This window comes from Orcinus orca, chromosome 4, assembly GCF_937001465.1.
Source record: "Orcinus orca chromosome 4, mOrcOrc1.1, whole genome shotgun sequence".
NCBI classification, from domain to species: domain Eukaryota; kingdom Metazoa; phylum Chordata; class Mammalia; order Artiodactyla; family Delphinidae; genus Orcinus; species Orcinus orca.
The window spans coordinates 152572619-152591116 of NC_064562.1; the positions used below are offsets into that span (position 1 = coordinate 152572619).

General features: G+C 56.1%; 1 protein-coding gene across 4 annotated transcripts in view; it reads right to left on the bottom strand.

Annotated features, from left to right (window-relative positions):
- RGS12 (regulator of G protein signaling 12) overlaps nt 1-18498 on the bottom strand; it is a 119184-nt gene that overhangs the window by 49078 nt on the left and 51608 nt on the right. For 3 of the 4 annotated variants that reach the window (XM_004265215.4, XM_033419530.1, XM_033419531.2), the window contains one exon: nt 1083-1104. In XM_004265215.4, the coding sequence (XP_004265263.1) occupies nt 1083-1104 (22 nt within the window). Of the gene's footprint in view, nt 1-1082; nt 1105-12632; nt 12652-18498 lie in introns of those variants that run through there. The other variant, XM_033419533.2, reaches the window with a different exon arrangement.

The following is an 18498-nucleotide window of genomic DNA, read 5'->3' on the forward strand; positions in this document are numbered from 1 at the left end:
CAGGTAACATAATTCCTTTTATTAAAAAAATAAATCCCCAGACACAAACTTTAGGATCTGTCTGGTCTCAGCTTCAGGTATCTGCACATTTCTTGTACTTCCCACGGCTGGACTGACCCCAGCCGGCGGAGGGTGACTGGCGTCACCTTCCAGGCCGAGCCCCGCCACATATCTGCCACCCTGTCTAAGGCTCATGACTGAAGTCTGTAGTTGTTGGACAATAGAAACCCTTGGTTTCTCTTTAGCTTACAATAAAGAGGGTAACGTTGAACCCCGTGACTCCCCAGCTCTGGCAGTACTTGGGACCCACAGCCAGCAAATAAATGAAAATAAAGTGCTGATACATTTTGACAAATTATAAAATTCAACTCTCAATAGACAGAACAGAGTAATTAAAAACAAGTAAAAAAAACCAAAACTGTGAGCATAGGACTTTTATGAGTATTATAAGAAATAAGGAACATTTGGAAGAAACTCTCCAAATCATTTTGAAGGGTTTTTAAAACTCACGGAACTAAAATGATAAGGGTTACATCGAGAAATATCTTAAGTGAAGTAGGACATCTCCGGCCATCTGCTTTTCGGGGAAGTCCCATTAAAAGAATCCCCTGAACAAAATCATTTAAAGGCAGAAAGTAAGATTCCTCTTCATCCCACACCTCTCCAATTATCTACTAAACTTTTCCTAAGAAAGGGAAATTTAGCAAACGAGCGTCTCACCCGAATTTGCAGAATTGCTCAAATTCAGCGAGAGCTCTACAATCTCCACTTGCTGGTTTACAAGCTAGTTCTACAAGGCAGGCAGCAGGTCTTTACTTGCTGGCACAGGAATGCGAGGGGACGGGCGAGGGTGCTGTCACACCCAGCACGTCCCTGCGATAAACTGCTTCCAAACCCCAGGTGGCAGCCACTGGGAGGAACGGAGAGCTGCCCCCAAACTGGCCCCGACTAAACCCTCCCCCCACCCAGGGATGCAGAAAGGCCAAGAAAACATCGTTACGAGTGAGCCAACAGCAAATACACTCCACATTTGAAAACTTCGTTAAAAATAATAAAAATATACATCAGAAATTGTGACTTACCACCATCAGACACAGTTGCAGACTGAAAGAAAAGAGAGAGAGACATGAGTTAATTGGGCCTCATGACAGGTCAGGAGATGATAGCACGTCCACGTGAGGAGCAAAAGCAGACTCTGGCCGTCCCCGTTCTGGGAGCGGGTGTCCAGGAGACCAGCTGCCTCACTGGGGCGCGTCCCTGCGCTTCCTGGGCGAGCCGGGGAGCAGGCCGGGCGGAAGCAGCCCATCTCCACTTGGGGACAAATCCCAGCACGTTTGACATCGCCGTCTTAGTAACAACCTCGGTGAGAAAAGTGTTACAAACTTCGGTCTGATCAGCCCGGGCTGGAGTCCGTGAGGCGCACCCACGTCCAGGAGGCAGGCACCCTGCCCACTGTCCGTCCAGGGCCAGGCGCTGCCCTGGGCACATCACAGCCCCGCTCAGCGCTCTCACGCCGAGGCCCGGCCCGCGCAGGGGTGAAACCGCCCCGGTGGTAGCAGAGTGGGGGCTCGCCCACAGCCAACGACGACCACCAGGCCCAGCCACCCTGAGCAGACAGATGGGGACAGGCCAGGACTGGAGGGAGGAGGCCATCGAGGGAGGTCCCGGAACGACAGGCGGGCTGGGCTCCCAAAGAGCTCTGAGCAATCCTCCGATGGGGACAGCTGAGCAAGGCCCCCTGGGGACCCACCTGCGGGTCAACAGTTCTGAGGTTGCAACCTAGGGAAGGTCACCTGGGACATGGAGGGAGAGGGCTCCGGAGAAGGAGTCGGGAAAGGGAAAAGCTGGGCGGAGGCAGGAGAGGGTGTCGGTGGCACAGACACCAGGGAGCCTTCACCGCGGGAAGGGGAGCGGGTTCAGTGCAGGGCAACCTGCTGCCTTGTTGACATGTCCTGGTCACGGCACAGGCACAGCTCCGAGAGCAGCGGGCAGGCAGGGCCCCAAGGCGGGGACGGGGGCCAGCGGGCCGTTGGTGCGGTGCCGGGCACCGGAGCGGGCGTGCTGCCCTCTGCGTCTTTGCCCAGCGCTGGGCTGGGCGCGAGGAAACCTCCCAGCCACGCCCTAAGAATAAACCCACTGCAGAACCCCCAGACCTTGCACGCCTTCCTCTCTGCAGAGGGAAGGGAGACCGGAGTGCATGGCGTGGGGGGTGAACGGGGAGCCCCTTCCCAAGTTCTGGGCCCCCCCAACAAGCAGAGGTCATGTTTTAAGACCCCTAAGGCCAAAGCCAAACAAGTGAGGACAGAGGTGCCCCAGATTAGCCCCATCCCCCCGGGGGAGAGAAAGCATGTATTTGTGGCCGAATTTTGAAAAGAGCCACCACGTCAACTGCATCCCCTACTCACTGTTTGGCCCTCCCGTCGCCAGCGCCAGGGCCCCCCAGACCTTGCCTCCTTGACTTCACGGAAGACAAGGGACCCTCTTGGTCGCAGCCCCTCACCTTGTGGGACTTACACCTACCCTCCTGCCCCCAAGGGTCTGTCCTCTGACAGCGAGAAGAAGAGGCTTCCTGACGGTTTTAGGATGGGGCTCGTCAGCGTTTCACACCATCGTGAGCCCTCGGTCAGAAATACTCTGGAACTAGAACCTGGTACCTTATCCGTATATTTTTCAATAGTAAACACACAGGCTATTGTGGGTCCAGCTTTGAAACCTTCATCTTGCCAGACAGGCGGGCAGTGAGCAGGCCCCGGCGAGCCACCAGCCCTCACACGCCAAGGGCCTGGTTTTCACCGGAGAAGCGCGGGGTGCGTCTCCTTCCCAGGGTGGACGAGTGCACTGTGGGAGGCTGTCCTTCTGCCCGTGCTCACAACAAATCACCTACAATCGTGTTGTAACTTAAATAATATCAAAGGCAAATTACTCCCTTGAGATTAGGAGAAGAAAATCTGCAAGGCCATACACAGAAGCAGAAATACTATCAACAACAATTTTGAAAAATAAGTCATAAAATGCAAAATCCACAAACGTGAAGGACGTGGCTCACTTCATGTTACAACCATGACCAAAACTAAAGTCTCAGGCTTCAGCAGACTGAACAAAATGCACTAAAAAATCTCACACGTATCCCCAAAATGAACTGAACTCAAGATCCAGGAGACAGGAGTGTGCCTGAAGCCAAGAAGGAGGTGGCAGCTGAGTGCGGGCAGCCCACGGGGAGGCGGGGTGGGCTGGGGAGCGTGGACACGGCGAGCAGGGCGGGCTCAGCGCATCTGAAGAGGCTCCAGCTGGGGGGCTGCCAGACTCCAGCGTGGGGGGCCACCAGACTCCAGCGTGGGGGGCCCTCTGGTGCAGTGTGAACAGATCCAGGTAAAGTTCCCCAAACATGCTTTTAGAGCAGTTTTAGATTTATAGACACATTGTGAAGCTAGCACAGAAACAAACATGCTTCCTAACATACTGCTGCTCCACAGAAGCAAGGGGAACCGTGAAGGAGGAGAGAGGGGGAGGGAACGGAGAGCAGCCGGCAGACGCCAAGGCCGCCAGGCAGGACGCAGGGCTGAGCGGCGCGTGTCCACTCACTCGGTCGCTCGTGGGGCAAAGAGCCCCAACTCCGGCAGCCACAAACACAAATCCTCCGGGAAGGCCCACAGGAGTTCCAAGAGTGTGAGCCTGCCCAGACGTGAGCTCACAATTCAAAAATCCCCCCCCAAACCCAAGGAAACCCCACCACGAGAAAGAACCAGCAGAAATAGCAATTAACAGAATCTCAGACATTGGAAGGTTCTAATACAGATGTCAAATAACCATGAAATTGTGAAGAAATAAAAGTTGCAATACAGAAAAGAGGAAGTAAGGTGGCAGATATGAAAAACAACCCAACAGAATGATTGACAATGAAAACTACAACTGCTGAAATTAAACACTCAGTAGAGAGGTTAACAGAGATTAGAGGTTGAAGAGAAAATTTGGGGATTGGAAGACAGACCTGAAAGAAATCACACTGATGGCAGCACAGAGAGGAGGCACAGGAAACAAGCAGCAGAGACTAGGCTGCACTGGGAGGGTGCACAGAGAGGAAATCCTGGCCAGCCTGCAGCAGGGCCAGCGAAACCCCCTCAGGAGTGAGAGCTGCTCTGCCCACAGGCCATCCCTCCAGGAACTTCTCCACGATGCCCACCAGGAAGAGGCATCCTGGGTCCAAGTCTCAGTTATGCCGCATTTTCCAGGAGGGACTCAAAGTCTACAAGCCACAGCCTCAGGGATGTACTTCCTTCCCTTTCCCCACTTTGGGTAGCTGTCCCAAGAGTGCCTTCCAAGTACTAGGCGTCTGTGGAGCCACAGGCTGGTGGCCTCTGTGTGCTGAGGGTTCTCCCCGAGCGGCCGGATACCCCCGCCCACCCAAGGCCCTAAGCTCTGCACAGAAATCCTTGACGAGAGGCAAGTTCGCTCTGGGATGGCTCCTGACACGAATCAATGCAGAAGGATCGCAGGAACTAGGTACGCAGCCCTGCCTCGCGTCTCCCACCTTCTCTGTTCGCGACTTGTTATCCTGGCAACTGTCTCCATCCCAACCAGACGTTAATCCCAAAGTAGAGCTCTATGGAGACGCACCTTAATATCACCTGGACACAAAACTACTGTCCCCCTCCAAGTTTCCATACTTTTGGAGAAGTCGATGATGACTTCCTGACCAGATTACTTAATTTGCAAATAATGTATAATTATCATTAACCTAATTCTCCCATTTACTCTCTAATATTTATTCCATTTATAAGCACACACCTGGGAGTGACAGAGCTGGGCCATCACGTGAACCGACATGAGATATCCCCCAAAAGGGCCCGCTGGATCCCTAGTCAGCGTCTGATTCCTTGGCCGTTTTGAGAAGGATACGGAAGCAGGCTACGGAGCACATCGCAGGGGCTTCAATATCAGAGGAGGTGAGGCTGAAAGAGGTGACACAGCGCAGCACGGGCAACAGGTGCTGTCACGGGAGGGGGCGGGGGAGGGGGCCAGCGCCTGGCGTAGGGGCAGATGAGACGGGGCAGGCAAGCAACCTGCCGACAACAGCCTTGGGGGAAAGGCAGGCCACCCCCAAATCGCTTCTATTAACCTTGGGATCGGCACGTCCAATTCTGACCCAATTACCCTTGTTGAGCCTGGCTTGCACTTTTCAAGCACATCCTGGTTGACGGGGGAAGCATCGAAAATGGCAAACATTCAGAAACCCCCACAGATAATTCCCAAAGAAGATCCCCCACAAAGGGTGAGAAGGACCAACTGCAGCTCAACGTGACTGTTAAAGTTAGGCATCCCCCAATTTCCTGGCCTGCTTAGACCACTGTAAACGTTTTCACAAACTAAAACTCAACTCGCCTAACGTTTGTTCTCATACTCAGTATAATTTGTATCAACGTGTTTTCATTAGCCTGTACTTTTTGGGTTCTTCCCACATTCCCGTATCACACGCTCTTCTTATAAAAAGTGCAGCTGCAGAAAACAAGCTGCCGGTTAAAAGGTGCCGGAAAGTGAGCATTTTTCTGTGCTTACAGTTTAAACACATACCATAACTAAACAGCACTAAAAAGGTCTATGATATGTCTCCAAGACTGGGGTTTACGCTAACGTAAATACACTTGCTTTTAAAAACTTACAAAGTATTTAGACACGTAATTTAAGTTCAAACAATCTCCATGCCTCAGGTCAGCCTCTTACACCTGAGAGCTCAGTGTGAGCTGATTTGGATCCATTCCCAGCAGGAAATGTGTCTGGGCCACACATGTGCACAGATATTTGATTTTTAATTAATGTTTTGAACGTTCCAGATAATTTCTATGAAGAGTGCTATATGATTCTGGTTTATCAAGGCCGAGTCTGTCAGTAACATTTGACAATAGCAGTTACGAGAATATATCATTTCCTAATGACGCGGTACATAGTAATATACAGATATATATTTTCAATTTTGAGCTACTGACAAGATTTCCTACTTTGAACATAAGAAATATTAAATAACCATCTCTGGTTCTTAAAATAAGAGACCAAAGGCTTGTAACTTGCCTAAACGTTTTGAAAAAAAGAGATAATCCCAATGATGAAAAGCCTTAAGAATCTAACAATTCAATTTGCATCTAATTTATATTCATTTGGCCTTTTAAAAGCTTGATCCTCTAAGTTGTTTTTTTTTTAATATTTATTTATTTGATTTTTATTTGGCTGCACCGGGTCTTAGTTGCGGCATGCGAGATCTTTAGTTGTGGCATGAGAACCCTTAGTTGCGGCATGTGGGATCTAGTTCCCTGACCAGGGATCAAACCCAGACCCCCTGCATTGGGAGCGCGGAGTCTTAGCCAATGGACCACCAGGGAAGTCCCGATCGGCTAAGTTTTAAAGCGACTACTCGCTGGACGGAGCACAGAAGAGAGCAGGGGGTATGGGGCAGGAAGACCACAAGGGGCGGGATGAAGGGCCATCGGACAAGGGATGGAGGGCCACTCTGCTGGTCCCACCCACACGCCAGCCCGCCCTCTGCCTAGAGCTCAGGGGCCTTCACAGCAGGCCAGGACCCTCTGCGGGGCCATCAAATCAATTCAGTGCATCGTTAGCAGCATTTGTGAAGAAATGAGACAAGATGGGATAGAACAATGTGAAAGCAAAACACCACGAATGCCCCGGGGTCTCCGCTGTTTTAGAGCCCGGCCTCAGAGCTGCACGTCTGCGTGCACGCGAGCACACACGCCCCATGTGTCCTGATGTGACACACATCCCCTGCGCGGGCTGTAGTCCTGGGGTGGTGCGTGGAGAGCACCTGTGCAAACGTGGGGAAGCCGTGTGTGAACGGCTCTGAGAGCAGAGAGGCAACCTCTCCCTCCCCTTGGCCTGGAGCACCCCATCTGGTCCCTAGCGCTCATCTGCAGCCTCACCTGGAGAGCCCTACCTGGGCTGCAGCTTCACCCACGCCTTCTCCAGCGAAGCCTTCCACAGCCATGACGCCCTGTACTCCAGTTTCATACAGGACACGGGGTGACCTCCCATAGACCTCGAGGGGCCCGAACCAAAGGGGCAGTGCCCGCGCCCCAGCCCACCCCGGATCCACAGCATTGCACACGCACTGTGCACACACACACCCCGCACTGTGTCTTCCCAGCAGTTTCAGCCAGAGATAGCTGGACACAAGGCTCACGTGCGGCAAGGAAGAGTTCTAGGTTCAAACCACGACTTCACAGCAGAGGGTCTCTGCGAGCCAGAGGCTGCGGTGACAGCAGGACGACAGCACCACAGGTGTGCTCAGTGCTGCCCAGCGGCCAGCGGGGTGGCCGGACACAAGGCGGGCCGGGGCTCACCAGGCAGCTCACGGCGCTTCCTGGGAGGGGTGGGGACAGGCAGTGGGGGCCTGCAGTCGGAGGGCGCAGGGGCCCCAGCTCAGAATGCAATCTGTGCGTCTCCTGTGTGTGTGTGTGTGTCCCAAAGAGCTCTTCAATCTCCAATAAAATCAGAAGAAACCGAAAACCCACAATCACAGCATTTTCCTAAGAATTTAACAGCTAGTATTTCCACTGTGCCCTTGGAGAAGCCTCAGATCATTCATTACAAAAACTTAAAAGCCCAAAGGAACACGGACGAGGTAGCACACGGGCGCCACACCAACGCTAGGGGTTTGGGGTGAGCATCCAACTTTACACGAGAACCCTCTGGCCTCACTGCTGAAATGAAGACGAAGATCCCCTCCACACTGGCCAGCCCAGCGGAAGAAAGACCCACATCCCCACTGTGTAGACAGGGCGGGAAGTCTCAGAGGGTCTGGGACAACTTTCACGTCTGCATCCCCACAGGACAGCCGGACTCCTGCAAATCAAGTTATTGTAAACGCTGGCCTCCTGGGATGTCCTGGGCAGGAAGTGGCACTGAGTATAGCCTCAGACGGGCTCGCTCACAGGGAGCTCCTTCTGGATAAAGAGTCCACAGAATCCGAAGCCCCGTCTCTTCTGAACTTGGAGCCCAAACCCAGGAAACGTTTGAAACGTTTTCTCACAGAGGCCGAGGTGCAGCCACCGCTTGAAAACCTCTGCTCGGCGGAGCTGGAGCCCCTGCTCCCCAGGCGGGCCAGGGGCAGTGGCAGGGGGCGCCGGCCCTGGGGTCAGGGAGCGTGGGAAGTGGGGAACGCGCTGGGACGGCTTCCACTCACTCAACAGAACGCACGCTCCTCCAGACGCAGGGTGCCTGCCACAAACCTGCAACCCAGGAGCTTATGCGAGGGGCTGGAGATCAATCCAGAAAGTCAAGTCCCCGCCGTCCCGGGGAGGCAGGTGTCCCGGAGTGCATGGCACAGAAGGGGGCCGACGTGGGGCAGAGCGAGCGGGGCCCCCAGGGCCCCAGGCAGGAGAGCCAGCGGGCGAGGAAGTATAAGGTCAGACAGACTTGGAGGGTCTCGGAGGGTCGAGCCCAGGGGCCTGCTGACCGCAGGGCTCCGGGGTCGGGGACCCCGGCAGGAAGCAGGGCTGGGCCCTTCCCCCAGGCCTCCCGCACGTCCTAAGGGACGCATCTCCAGATCTGCAGAGGTGGGGCGGGGAGGGCAGCCTCGAAGTAGCAGCGGGATGCTGGGACACAGACAGGTCCTGCTGTTTCAGGAGGAGGTGGGCCCAGCTTCCACATCTGCCAGATGAGAACCGTGTGCTCAGAGTCGAGGGGAGAAGCACTCACTGAGGGGACCCGGGAGAAAGGAGCCGCCTGCGGCCACGCAAACAAACAAGAGAAAGGAGGGACAGGACGCAGGGGAAGCCCAGTTCCAGGTGACCCAGCCCCTTACAGAAGAAAGGGAAGATGTGAACAAAAGGGAAGATGATCGTTTCCTTCAAGTGTACTAGGAGGCCTTCTTCTTCTACAGAAAACAAGAATCAGAGCGTTAAAAAGGGAGAAAAGAATTTGTGCAGCCCACAGATCAAGTGGGGTACAGTGGACGGTCCTGGACAGACCGAAGCCACTGCCCCATGCAGTTTTCAGGTGAAGAGGCCTGGGGCAGAGCAGGCCTGAGTGACTGGGGTGCACCCAGCATGACGGGATGCCCGCTGGCAAAGACCGCTGGACACGCAGCCCGGTGCCACCCCGGCTCTGGTCAGGACCACCCAGGGCGGCAGAAGCAGGAGAAGCCGACGTGGCGGGGAGAAGCCCGTGAGCACAAGTCAGCTCATCTGAGCTAAAAAGAAACTCGGTCAACTGAAGGGCTCCCTGACAGCCCATGAAGCTTCTCCCGGAGAGGTTCAGAGAGGGCGGGCCCCGCGCCTCAGACACGCCAGCCCACAGAAGGGCGCGAGCTCAGATCTGCCCCTGCCCACGCCGCCCGCAGCCAGCGGAGGGCCAGCCGGGGTCCTGGCGTGCGCTCTGCAGGGAAGGGACCAGCGGCCCACGCCTGGCCACCCTGCGCCTCCCGCTTTAGGTCCTCACTGCCCCAGCACACGGAGCTGCCTTCCTCCGGGGCTCCTCCCTGGGACGCACTGCTCAGCATCGCATCCCCTCAGCTGCGCCTGGACCGCGCCATCCGCTCAGCGGGCGCCCGCCGCCTTGGCCGCCATGCAGCCCGCCCGCTGCGGCCGGTCCTGACACCTCCCTGCTCAGCGCCGCCCAGAAAAGACTGCTGTACCGTTTTTTACAGGGCAGCCTTTATTTTCAAATCCCACCCAGAGCCCAGCGCACGCAGGGGTGAAGCCCCTGGTGTCAGGCAAGCTCTCTCCGCGGGACTCCAGAGCCCAGAGGCACCTGCTGGGCAGAGGGAAGGCCGCACGGAGCTGCCACACCCGACTCCCAAAGACCGCCCGAGTGCGACGCGGCAGAACCTGTATGCACGCCCGGGACCCACAGGGCTGAGCGCCCTCCCGGAGCAGCCGGGCCACCGGAGCGGACGCCCAGGCGGGCCGGACATCTCCGCCCGGCGGCACTGGGTGCTGTGGACACGGACTGTGGGTCTGGCGCAGTGAGAGCAGAGCGGGGACGCAGGGTCAGGTCGGCCGAGGTGGTGCCCACGGCAGTGCCCGGGGCCCCCGACCTCACAGGGGGCTGCTCCCACAGCCCAGAAGGCGGTGTGGAGCCTGCCGCGGGCTGCGGTGGCGCGGGGTCACCAAGCTCTCCGGCCCGGCCCTCTGCTTGGCAGGGCTGCCTCGCCGGACGGCACATGGCCAATTCTGTCGCAGCCCTCCTGGGCCGCGGCCCGGCCACAGCGCGGAGCACCGCCGCGGCCCCCCACCCCAGTGAGCCAGTCAGACACGGCAGGGGCGCTCGGGCACCGCTCCAAGGTCCGCAAGGGGGTCCAGAGAGGGAGCCCACTAAGCCTTCCTTCTTCCCGCAACGATTTCTCGCGCCTCCTCAATATGCGATCTTACTAGCCCCTGAGGCTGTAACAGCCCATCGCAGTGTGGTTTAAATATGATGATCACGTTGTTTTGGCAAAGGGGCAGATACATTTCAAAGTCTACTTATATTGGACCTCATTCCTAAAAGATGGGGAGGGCTTCCCTGGTGGCGCAGTGGTTGAGAGTCCGCCTGCCGATGCAGGGGACACAGGTTTGTGCCCCGGTCCGGGAAGATCCGACATGCCGCGGAGCGGCTGGGCCCGTGAGCCATGGCCGCTGGGCCTGCGCATCCGGAGCCTGTGCTCCGCAGCAGGAGAGGCCACAACAGTGAGAGGCCCGCGTACCGCAAAAAAAAAAAAATATGGGGAAACCAACAGGTTCATCTGGCCAGTGAGGGCCTTGCGTTCCTGCCGGGTCCGCATCCATCAGCTTCCCTGTGCGCTTCTTAGATGGCTACGGGAGATGTATCCTCTCACGGCTCACGGGTTCTCCTCTCCAAGATGAAAGGCGCTACGAGAGACACAGCGCCCTTCACAAGTCATGGCTTTCCTTGAGCACATGCACACTGTGGACGGGGCCCTAGGGTTCCTGTGACACACCCATGGTAGAAATGGACAGTCTGAGGCTCAGGGGAGGCACAGAGCTGGCAAGGGGAGGGCGGCCTTCCCACACGGGCCCCCCAGCCCTACTGCCCTTCACCCCAAGACGTCTCTCACTAGGACTGACCTGGAGGCCACGGCGCTTTCTGCCCCCTTTCCCACCGGCCCGCGGGCAGAGCCGGCCGGACCCGGAGGACTGCACACTGCCCTACCACCTTCCAGCCCATTTCCTATTGCTTAAAATATGACCTTACCAGCCAGATTTTGTTATTTGCTGGGTTGATCATTTGCAAAATTTCAAAATGAATCCAAATCGTTTATGTAGGCAAGTAAAAGGCAGATTTCTAGTGATTTTTTTTTTTCACTCAAAAACCATTTTCTAAAACTTGCTTCTATATACCATGGGAACGAAAATGCAGCCTACATATATGTACAAGTTAGTAACTGGTCAATTGGTGCATATATCGGACACAGTGTATCCAAAGTTCCCTCTTCCGCCAGGACGTGAAATGGAATGGACAGGAAACGTCAGTACTCCTGCAGAGAGGGCCAGAGGCAGGCAGGCAGCAGGCTCTCCCGTAAACATCGAAGCCGCCAGCCCACCCTCTCAAGTGAGTTTTATCAGTACAAGGAGTTTTCAAAATACATAGTAAATATTTTTAAAATCCATTAAAATCTGCACTTCCTTCACAGGCAGGACTCTTGGCCTGTCCAGCAGACCTACTTCTATTTTCTATTTAAAGGGAATGATGCAGTCATTTTCCTAAACCCAACACCCAAACCAGTCACTTCTGAGCAAGGAGTTCCTCCTGCTGTTCTCTACAGAAGGCTCTAACTAGACATCAGGAGAACATTTTAAGATGAAACAACTCTCAGAAAAGAATGAATTTAAACTGGTACCCAGTAACTGGGAACAATCTTTTGTAAATAATTTAAATTTATGTTTGCCTTTACATCAACACAGCACAGCCACGAGAGGAAAGTAAAAATTATTTTTTTTATTTAATCTCAAATCTTTTAAAAACATTTTATAGTAAGTTCAACTCTATAAGCTTAGATACTAATCAATCCTTCCACACGATTGCCAGTAAGTAGTTCCCCGTGTATGTATATGAAGCAGAACCAGCTCATTACATTTTGAAATGCGAGATCTATGCAACCAGACCACTTTGCTGTACAGCCGACACTGACACGCTGTAAATCCATTTTAAAAAAGAAAACTACACTTCAATTTTAAACAAGAGAAAATGTTAGCTATGAAACAGTAATTTAAAGAGTAAGAAAAATTGTAATACAGGTATCTGGTCGAAACTGAATATCTCAACACAATTCACTCATCTTCAAAATCTATTACAATCACGATGGTAAGGGCAAGGAAACACGGATGCTCTCTGTAAGGCTGACTTAAGACGCGGGCAGCGTCCCCCCGAAAGGTTGGGGGGGACCGGTGTGACCGACCCCCAACCCAGCCTCGCTCTGGGTGTTGGTCTGTGGTCCCAGAGCCGGGCTTTTTCCTCCACGGGACTCACTTCAGGCTCCACGATGTAGACACAAGAAAGACATTTTCAAAGTTTACACTTAAAAGCTACCATTCTCTAAACAGGCTGAAAATAAAGCAGTAACCAAGATGCCAAGTTTCCTTTAAACAATTCCGTTTAAGTGACGAGAAACATCTGGCGTTGCTTACCTGCTGACTGTTTAAAACGTGAGTCTCCTTTGGCAACCCTTTTTCCAAATTCATCTTAAGACAGGAGAACTTCTGACCCGCACCAGGCACGCAGCTCTAAAACACACCATGCAGCCCCGCCGCACGCCTGTGCACGTCAGAAAGTTTAAAGACATTTCAGATGAAGTTCCATCCTGCTCCCTCCGTAACCCATGGCAACAGGACACTGCAGGAAGCTGTGGTTTGCCAGGGATTCAGACTCTATCTCAATTGTCTCGTACAAAGAAAAAAAAAATCCGTTTACATAAATCACGCTGTGAGATCATTTTAAAAGTATTTCCTCTACCAAATCAGAAGAATAAACCTTCAGCTGATAGGGGTAATCGCTCAGTCGGCACAGCAGCTGCAGAGAATTTGTTTTTAGCAGCGTGGTGCAGTGCGCCGGCTAATTACAGAGGCTCACGAGTCTATTGTGAGCTCCACGTGCACGCGTGTGCAGGGCCAGCCCTGGGAACCTGCCGTGTTCCTAAGACCTGTCTCGGGGCCTCGGCCCCCGCTCCACGATCTGCCGTCTGCCTCCCAACACCTGACACAACCTGAACGCGAGGGGGCCATGGCAGGTCCTGGTTTTAAAAGGCAAGAAGGAAAGAAAAAGAAAACTGTTTCCAGAACCTAGGTATCACTGCAGAGCTACCTGCTAGCTTTCTGGACATTCGGGATAAACTGCTCTCCCCAAGGTGCTTCCCTGTCAAAACCTCTCCGCAGCAGGTGCCCGGGGTCTCGTCTGAGGGGCTCCAGGAACGGCCCTCGCTCCTGGCGTGTTAGACCAGGAGGACCTCGGCACGCATCCTGTCCAGGGCTGTGGGCGCAGTGGTGCCCATGGGCCAGCGGGCGGGGATGATGGCCTGGGGCTGGGGGTCAGGCTGCCAGCCGGAACGCGCCGAGCCCACCGTACTCTGTTTCCGTGGGAGAAACTCGCACACGGCCAGCGTGAGTGTTCTGTGCACGGGCAGAACTCTCAGAGATAACCAGGGGGCACTGGCTCGGGCTTCCTCAGACAGGCTTTCTCACACAATAAATGTACGGAAGCAGGAGAGGGGAAGGAGCAGAGGCTGCCACGGTCACCCTCTCCGCCACCACGGAGCACAGGAACAGGCCAATGGGGGATGCCGGGGGCTGTGATGAGCCAGCAAGGGGGGTGGGGGAGACCTCGCCGGCTGGCAGACAGCGGGGGAGGGCTGTGTGGAGGGGCAGGGAGGGGACCCGCAGCCCCACCTCTCCCTCTGTGCAGCTGCCCCTGTCCCGGGAGGGGGGCTCCAGGACATAAGAAGCCACTCCTTCCAGCTCCCAGGGTCCCCGGTGCCCGCCTGGCCTGGAGGGGCTTCGAACCCTCTCCTTGGCAGGGCCTCATCTTAAAGAAAGGGGGGGCGCCCTTACAAACGAGGCCCTCTGGGCACACAGACGCCACGGCGGGAGGAGCTGTGAGGTACACGCTGCAGGCCTGCAGGGCTGAGACACGGCGCTAGACACAGCAACATCCTTTCCACTGCCCAGCCTCCCCTTCCAGCACGTACATACGCACACATGCACCCATCCACGTGCACACCTTCACACGCGCACACACGCACCCATCCACGTGCACACCTTCACACACACACCCATCCACATGCACACCTGCACACACACACCCATCCACATGCACACCTGCACACACCCATCCACGTGCACACCTGCACACACGCACCCATCCACATGCACACGTGCACACAAGCACATGTCCAGAGAAAACCCGCTGGAGGGCTCTGGAAAGACAACCATGGGGTTTTCAGTGATCAGTTGAGCCCGTGACTCTGTGACCTGATCATCCTCCTCGCTGATTTCCGAGGGGCCTGTACTAATTCACAGGGTTTTGGCGGAGGTGCTGGCCTCCCAGCCAGAGCGGGGGCCAGCAGCATCCTAGCCCCAAAGGCCCACCAGACAGACCCTGGAGATGACCACCAGGGACCAAGACGGGAAACAGACTGCAGGACAGGCCACGCCCACAGGGCAAGCAAAGGACCTCCTGGGACCCTGGGAAAACCTAGCACCCAGGTGCTGGGCCGCCCAGGTTACCACTTCGGTGTCAAACTTGTCTTTATTTTAATCATTTCAGACAGAAATATATGTGTCCCTGCAGAAGCAGAACAATTTCACTTTGCGTGTTTATCACGTTCAGCCCAAAAAGCAGCCCAGGACCATCAGGGTCCAGGTGCAGCTGTCCCCTCTGGGTTCTTCTGTCCCTCAGGCTTTCTCTGTCTCCTCCTTTGCTGTCCGTAAGGCAAAGAGAGGAAGGGGTGGGGCGAGAATCTGGCCACAGACTCCCCGGTACTAGATGGTGTCCTGGGCAGCCCAGAGCCCAGCTCACTTCCTGGGGAAAAAGAGGTGCCCGGAGCTCCTGGAACAAGTGACCAGGACATTCTGAGCACCAACCACACCCACCATCGCATCCTCCTTATTCTGGTGGGAGTGTTGACCCGGGGCCACAAAGCCCAGCACAGCCCCCGACAAACCCAGCAAGTGCTGGTTCGGGCAGGAGAAGAAAAGGCTGGTGGCAGCAGACGGCGTGGAGCTGCCCAGCTCAGCCTTGACAGGGCAGCCCCCTCTGTGAGCTGAGGCCAGCCACCCTGTTGGCGCCTCCACAAGAGAGCAAACAGCTGGAAAGCAGGGGGGTCTGGGGGGCACCCCAGCCTGGAAGCCCGACGACAGCACCCGCGGGCGAGTCCTGCAGCTGGAGGAACACAGAGGCCTCTATTCCCTGGGGCCGCACCTGCCCGGGGGTCCGTCCTGAGCTAAAAATGGCATGAGAGTCCCTGTGGGGTGCGCAGACCCGGGTCAGGGCAGCTCAGGGAGTATGCTGGGGAGGTGTTCCGGCCAGAAGGGACAGATGAGAGGGAGGGGAGGGCATCCAGCGGGAACTGGGGACCCTGGCGAGCTGCATCCCCGGGCCAGGGGCTGCAGGTGGGGTCTCAGGGCCAAAGAGCTCCTTCTTCGTTGTGGGTTCCTTGCAGAGTCACCTGTCTCCCCAGGAGCCTCTCACCAGTCACCATCCCCCGCCCCACACCAGTGCTGGAAAAGGGAGGGCACATTCTCCTTAATACCCTGGACCCACCAGGGCTTCCCGAGGCTTCCGCCCAGCCCCGGGCACAGTTGGGCCTGGAGGGGACAGACACGCGCTTTACTCAAGGTTCAAAGTAACCAAGGGAGATGAGCGCAGACAAGCTCAGAGACAGGCCTGCGTCAGCCTGCCCGGCCCCTCGCCCCTTCACGAGGGCAAGGAGGCCGGTGAGGGTCAGACCACCCTCACTCGGGGATGCCCAGGCTTCCCAAGGAAGAGGCTAAGTGGGTAAAAGGCACAACCGGAGGAGGGTGCACAGCGACCGTGGTGACCGCCGTGGGGAGATGCTCAGGAAACGCGGCCTCACCTGCCATCCCAGCTCCTCACCCCAGGCCTCCCTCGGCCGCCTCAGGGCCTCGGCTGTGACCCCTGTGGGCGGGGACCCTCGAGTCTCCCCACAGCGCTGCCGAGGTGAGAAGTCTGACCATGCGCCATCTACCTGGCCCAAGCCCCCCACTCCCCAACCCCTCCCCTCACCCGAACCACCATGCGGCCCAAAGGGTGACCCTAACTGTCCCCCCTTCCTGCCCCGACACCCCTACTGCTCATTCTCGGCTTAGCAGCCGGAGGGACCCTTTCCAAACCCTGAAGCTGCCCTGCCCCCTCCTACCCACCCACAGCACCTGTGCCCCACCTCCCGCCCCTCATGTCCATGCATCCCTGCTGGGAGGCCAGCTCCTCCGGGGCAGGGGTTGGTGTCAGTTTTGTCCAGTGCCGTCCACAGAGCCAGAATAACGTCAGCACACGGTAGGCGTTCAAAAACCAGTCACTGAATGAGGAGACACTCAAGGTACTGAGAAAACCTAGTATACGTCCCTGAGTTAATAGGATCTTAAAGAGAATTAAGATCATTTCCTATGTGCATAGTTTAAAGAGTAGACTAGCATGTCAAAAACCAAAAAAAGCAAAAACTGGCGGTCCAGTGGTTAAGACTCCGCGCGTCCAATGCAGGGGGAGCAGGTTCAATCCCTGGTTGGGGAACTAAGATCCCACACGCTGCACAGTGTAGCCAAAAAAAAAAAAAAAAAAAACTAAATAAAATTTTTTAAAAAATAAGCAAAAACTTCAAAGTTAAATTCCCCTAGAAATAGGAAAACAGCAAAAGTAAGAAATGGGTAAAAAGAGCTTGTTTTGAAATGTCTGAGTAGATTTCACCCTGGATAATGGGACTTCTGGAAATCGCCCAGAGTGTCCCAGAGGTGAGCCAGAGGTGGGAAGGAGTGAACCAAACCAGACAAGTGGCCACAGCCGGCAACTGGGCTGTCAGTCTCCGGTCTGAGGCCCAGCTCGGGGTCCTGCTGCCTTTGCTGTAGGGGGTCAGTCTCAGGGGCCAGCCCAGCATAGCTCAGGGAGCTGGTGCAAAGCAGCTCACTCGACCTCAGCCTCAGCATCAGAGGGACCAGGCGAAGCCCCCTACCCCCCAAAGCCCCCTGTCCCTCCAGAGCAGAGAAGTCTGGACAAGTGGCCAGGGAGGGAACCGCGTGGCCTCAGCGCCCCCTGCTGTCCAGTCCGGGCACTGCCAGTCCTGCTAACAACCCCTGGGCCCGCTCAGGTGAGAGCAACCAGCACAGGCTGCCTTTGACGGCCGGAGCAGGCAGGCACGGAGAAACTCCTGCCAACGGCCAGCAGTGGCTCAGCCAGCTCCACGCACAACATGGGTCAACGGCCTCCAGTGGGTGACGGGGAGGGGCAGCTCCCGGAACCTGGGCTGGGGCACTGTTCCCTTTTAGGCCTGCACTGCTCAGCTTGGGACCCCTGCACCCGGGTCCCACTTCGAGGCCCTGGGAGCCTTGAAGATGTCCCACAAACGCGCAAGGCGCTCTTTCTGAGACCGGCTCTACACACTGCAGGCAGGGGCGGGCCTGCAGTGCAGACTCCACTCTTCCTGCCCCGCCTCTCGGGTCCCGCCCTCCTTGGCGACCCTCCAACGTTAGCAGGACCAAAACTCACAGAAACCCACCCGACGCTTGCACACCTCCCGTCTCGAGAGCCCTCCAGGGAGGACGGCCCCCGCCTCCCCCCACCTATCACCAGCTCCCCTCCCCTCCCTCCCCCTTCGTCCCCCGCGACGCTACCCCACCAAGTCACAGGGAAAGCGTAGCCATGTCGCCGCTTCTCTCCATGGTTCTGCACTGGACATGCCACCACGAGCCACGGCCACACCGATGGAACTGTGCAGACACGTTCTCTGGTGTCCATCTGCCCCCGTGACACCTGCACACCACGAGGCAGCCGCAGGGCGTTCTAGCACGAGCCATCACACTGTGGGTAGGAGAGGTGGCCTCGTCTGGGAGGCTCACGACAACGCCGCCTTGAATTGCTGCCCGTCTCCTGGTCCACACGGTGCCGTCTCAGACACGAGGGATGCTGAGTCTCAGGACACCTGTGTCTTCCGTGTCCCTAGTGACAGCAAACACTCCCCCGTGCCTGGCAAGAGTCCGGCTGCTTCACGTCTGCACCAACATCCACGCCGTCCGCCAGTCTTTTCCACTCCAGACCTCCTGGGGTGTGGACCTCACTGGCTGCAGCTTGCCCCCTGGTGACTAATGTGGTTGGAAGCCTTTCCAAGGCCACATTTGCCGCTGTGGATCATCTCTCATCAGAGGCCTGTTCGAGTCTCTTGCCCACTTTGCTTTGGTAGGTGTTGTGAGGAGCCTCCGTGGGTCACGCACTCATGTCCCCCCGCCCCGTCCTTGCCCTCGAGGGAAGGTGCGCTTGTGTGAACATAGGTTC